Source organism: Aptenodytes forsteri, unplaced genomic scaffold, assembly GCF_000699145.1.
Source record: "Aptenodytes forsteri isolate BGI_AS27 unplaced genomic scaffold, ASM69914v1 Scaffold264, whole genome shotgun sequence".
In the NCBI taxonomy this organism is placed as follows: Eukaryota; Metazoa; Chordata; class Aves; order Sphenisciformes; family Spheniscidae; genus Aptenodytes; species Aptenodytes forsteri.
The window spans coordinates 2,116,840-2,121,038 of record NW_008795936.1 but is presented as its reverse complement, the minus strand read 5'-3'; the positions used below and the strand labels follow the sequence as shown (position 1 = coordinate 2,121,038).

The following is a 4,199-nucleotide window of genomic DNA, read 5'->3' as shown; positions in this document are numbered from 1 at the left end:
GAGGGACTTTTTGCAAGGGCATGTAGTGATAGGACAAGGGGTAATGGCTTTAAACTGAAAGAGGATAAATTTAGATTAGATATAAGGAAGAAATTCTTCACTATGAGGGTGGTGAGGCACTGGAACAGGTTGCCCAGAGAAGTTGTGGATGCCTCATCCCTGGAAGTGTTCAAGGCCAGCTTGGATGGGGCTTTGAGCAACCTGGTCTAGTGGAAGATGTCCCTGCCCACAGCAGGAGGGTTGGAACTAGAAGATCTTTAAGGTCCCTTCCAACCCAAACCATTCTATGATTAAGACAATGTTCCCCCCCCCCCTCAAAAGGGAACAAAAAAACCCCGAAGCCCCATAATTTGGCTCCATCTTCTTAATGAAGAAGAAAATTTGAAGAAAGGTAGCATGTGAGAAGAAATTTGTCAACTCTTAGTCAATGACATGCTCTTTCTAGAGGCACCATCTGCTTAAGACTCACTTCTGGAAGATAAAAACCTTACAGGATGTCTCATATGAGCAGAGACCTTAAACTTGGTAAAAGAAGTGTAAATAGAAGAGGTCTTTGAGGAGGACTTTGGGATTTTAAATAACAGAGAATATACTGTCAAACTGTGGCTCCCCTAGAAGTCTCCTGCCTCAGTAACCAGGCTTTATATGCATTTACATGCAACAACACACCATCATTCTACTATGGCTGTAATTCAGGGATTTCAGAAACTGCACTTATTAGAAACAATAAAAAAAACCTGTTGCAGCTAGTATCTTAAAGGATATAGTGCAGAACTGTAGTTACTTATATTTGGACAGCGACATTTCAATAAGACTACATACCTCTGCTGTTAAATTCAGTACACCTTCGAGCCTTCAGAACTATTGCTAGTTTGTTCAGCAATTTCTGTTGCTCTGAACTAAGACTGCTCCCCAATATACCAAGAGGTCCATCTCTTGGCTGGCTGGGGCTCAGTGCCTGCATGAACAGAAAATCCTACAATAAGCTGAATGTTTGGGAACATAAAGAAAGCAACTAATTTGTTTGACAGCTTTATTTAATAAGAATAAACATTTTGAAAAACAATTCATGGCAACCTTAGTAGACAGGGTTCATAAGTAAAGCTCTATATAACAAACCAGCTCTAGAGGAAGAAAGCTTGGCATTAGAGGTACTTCATTTAGCTTATGCAGGGTATCAAAACAGCTTGTGCATCCATTTTTTCTTCCTTGCTTTTTTTTTTTTAAGACACTGGTGTGCACACATATAGCTGGTTGAACACTGTGTAAATAGCCTTGCTGACTGCAATGTTGAAGGAGAAAAAAAATTCCCAATAAAGTAGTAAAGCCTCCTACTTTTAGTGAAGTATTACCAACAGATACACCACCAATATGTTGAGTAACCTATATAATTAACACCTGCATTTCCTTTTCCCAAAAAGTCCTTAATACCTTGCCCTGTAATTAATGAATGCCTACATTTTTTTATGCAGATACTACTAATGCAAAGTCAGAGGAGCTGCTTGCTCAAGTTTTATGCTGACAAGGATGCGATATTTCAGCTCCGGGGTCTTCCTAAGTACTTCCAGATTCCATAGTACAGATATACCTTTGAGACCCAGTTACCCTAAAGCCTTAGGCTTTGGATCAAGTCATCCATATGAGCTCGTAACCATCCACTGGCACACACTCATCCCAAAGCAAATGCAAATACTGAGTGTTTTGTTTACGACAGAAGAGCCACATCTTACATTTGCTACACATGGGAGGAACAGTCATATCCTTTAGCTGCAACAGTTTACTTTTGGCCAATGGGTATCTTACTACCTCAGTGAGAAGGGATCATAACAGGCTGTATACCCTGGAGTAGACCAGGACTGCTTGTATCAGCCAGGTCAGTTTAATCATCATTCATTAGGAAGCACAAAGTATTTCATAATGCAGTAACTTAAGTCTGAATAACCTGATTTTGATCACAAGTCCTGAGAAGTCTTTGGCAAAAAGGGGGGAAAAACAAAAACCCCAAAACAATCTTCCAAAACCTGTTTTCAACTGCTGAGCTGATATTTTTACTGTTGGACAAAGGACGATACTGGAACAGCCTTTTAAAGGCACACGAAAAGCACCTGGAGCAAAGACTGCTGCTGCTTTCATCCAGGTTGGCAAGTAGAACAAATTAAATATGCAGAAAAACAACAACAATAGCTAAGTTCAATCAACGATACTTCAAGAACAACACAGCATTCATTCTCCTATAATAAAGAAATATCCTTTGTTTTCCCAGATAAAGCTATAACACAGAATATCATAGCTTGTAAGTGTTCCACATACATTCTAGAAATATTGTCCAAGTTAGTTTCCCAACCTATTTTAAATCTCCCTGTAAAGGCAGGTGATGTACTGTACTTAGGCCCAAGCCTTCAATACTTAACAGGATGAACGTATGTTTTCTTAAGAAGCAAAACAAAACAAAAAACCTGCACACACTTACCTCAGAGGGTTGGTTAAGTGAAAACGATTCATTCTTCACTGGTAACATTAGCACACACTTCATCTTTTCACTTTCTGCATAGTCCACAGGCCGCAGACCAAATATATTACTGGCAAAACAAGCACAGATGGGTTTAAGTAAATAAAATGTGACTTGATTCTTAACTAACTGGGCACATTAACTGGGTAGCTTTCCCTCCCACTTTCTTATTAATATGTAATTTCAGCTAAAAAACACTCAGCTTCAAGTAAGAACTGCATCCAAGACAGATGGATACTGAATTACAAGCTGTGGCATTCAGCTAAGGAGTAAGGGATGTTCAGAGCAGTATGTTCAGTTAAATAAACCACAGTCCTTGTTAAACTCTTTCAAGATGCACTTTGATATCATTCACAAGACCCAGAAATTTCAGCTTTAATCTTTCATTGCAGTCATATAACCAAGAAATGTATTTTTGGCTTCCCATTTCCCATAAAAGACATGTCAGAAGATTCTACATACTGTGTTAAACATTGGAGCTTGATGTGTTTATGCTGTTATGGGAAAAGCTATCTGCTTCCTACTTAGGAACTGTGACTCCCTCACACTTCCAAAATTTGAGTACGTATCTCATTTTCCCCTCAGTGCACTGTTCCACAGAACACATTACAGCCAATTCATTCAAATTTTAGTTGGTTTGTCAATTTTGTTGAACACTATTCATCCTATGTGGCACCTCATAGTTATTAGATACACTTCAAGACCCCTTTCCTCCCCCATTCTTTTAACATTAGTCAGATGGATACGATTTTCTATAAACAAAACATCAAGCACAAGCATGGCTTCTATCTCTTCTTCACACAACTTTGCAGCTGCAGGACGGTAGTGCGTGGAGGAAAGCTTGAAACTGCAGAGCAGGTATAATTGCCGTTAACAAATACAATCTTCTGCCAGCACTCTTGGGAAATATTCTGCTTGCTTTGCCCTTTGCAAGAATAATGGCTATTCCAGCTGATCATCTTCTCCCTACCTCATGTAGCTCTGGCTCTCAAAAGGCATAATAAGAGCTTGTTATGAAGGGGAAGCTTGTAACTGAGAACAAAGCCCTGACTCAGCATCTGAAATCCAGCAAGCTTAGTCATCAAACAATGAAACATTTAAAGAGGTCAAAAAACCACTGCATCTTGGAAGCCCTGTCTCTTAGTTAGCCACACATTCCTGTGCAGAGTAGGAATCTAGGAAGCTTTATAGGGAATTCCACATAAGGCCATAACCCAATCCAGCCCAAAGAGAAGCTCAAATCACTAAGTCTTCACTCTTACTTAACTGGGGGGCTTTGGGCAGTACAAAGCCGAAAGATGCATCTGACCTTATCACCCTTCTATGCTCCTGACTGAGCACTGCTCACTAACATAGCCTCTTGGGAAAACAACAATCCACAAAAATCCCACACAGAAGACTCTGGGATGGTATTTTACAATTGCTAATTTTACAATATTACCAACCTGAAGCTCTTCTGTGTTACTAATGAGAAAGAGCTAGCAAAATCCAAATTCTTCAGACTAAAAGATAATTGGTTAAATCTCAGCCCAGTCCTGGGAGTTGCAGCCCATTAAATATTGTCATGCTGTTCCTGCTTTGTCATGCATCATCAGGGTAGTTCTTGCCCTTTCTTTAAATAAGGGCCATATTCGACTTAAACTGCTGCAGTACAGTTCCTTTGAACAATGCATCCAGAGAGGGGGAAAAG

The 4,199-nt window shown here is 39.7% G+C and overlaps 1 protein-coding gene across 1 annotated transcript in view; it reads right to left on the bottom strand.

Moving 5' to 3' along the window:
- BARD1 (BRCA1 associated RING domain 1) overlaps positions 1 to 4,199 on the bottom strand; it is a 50,342-nt gene that overhangs the window by 12,151 nt on the left and 33,992 nt on the right. Inside the window, exons 7-8 of the mRNA XM_009285140.1 lie at positions 2,471 to 2,579; positions 823 to 958 (exon numbers count right to left, since the gene is read on the bottom strand). Of these exons, the coding sequence (XP_009283415.1) occupies positions 823 to 958; positions 2,471 to 2,579 (245 nt within the window). The remainder of the gene's footprint in view (positions 1 to 822; positions 959 to 2,470; positions 2,580 to 4,199) is intronic.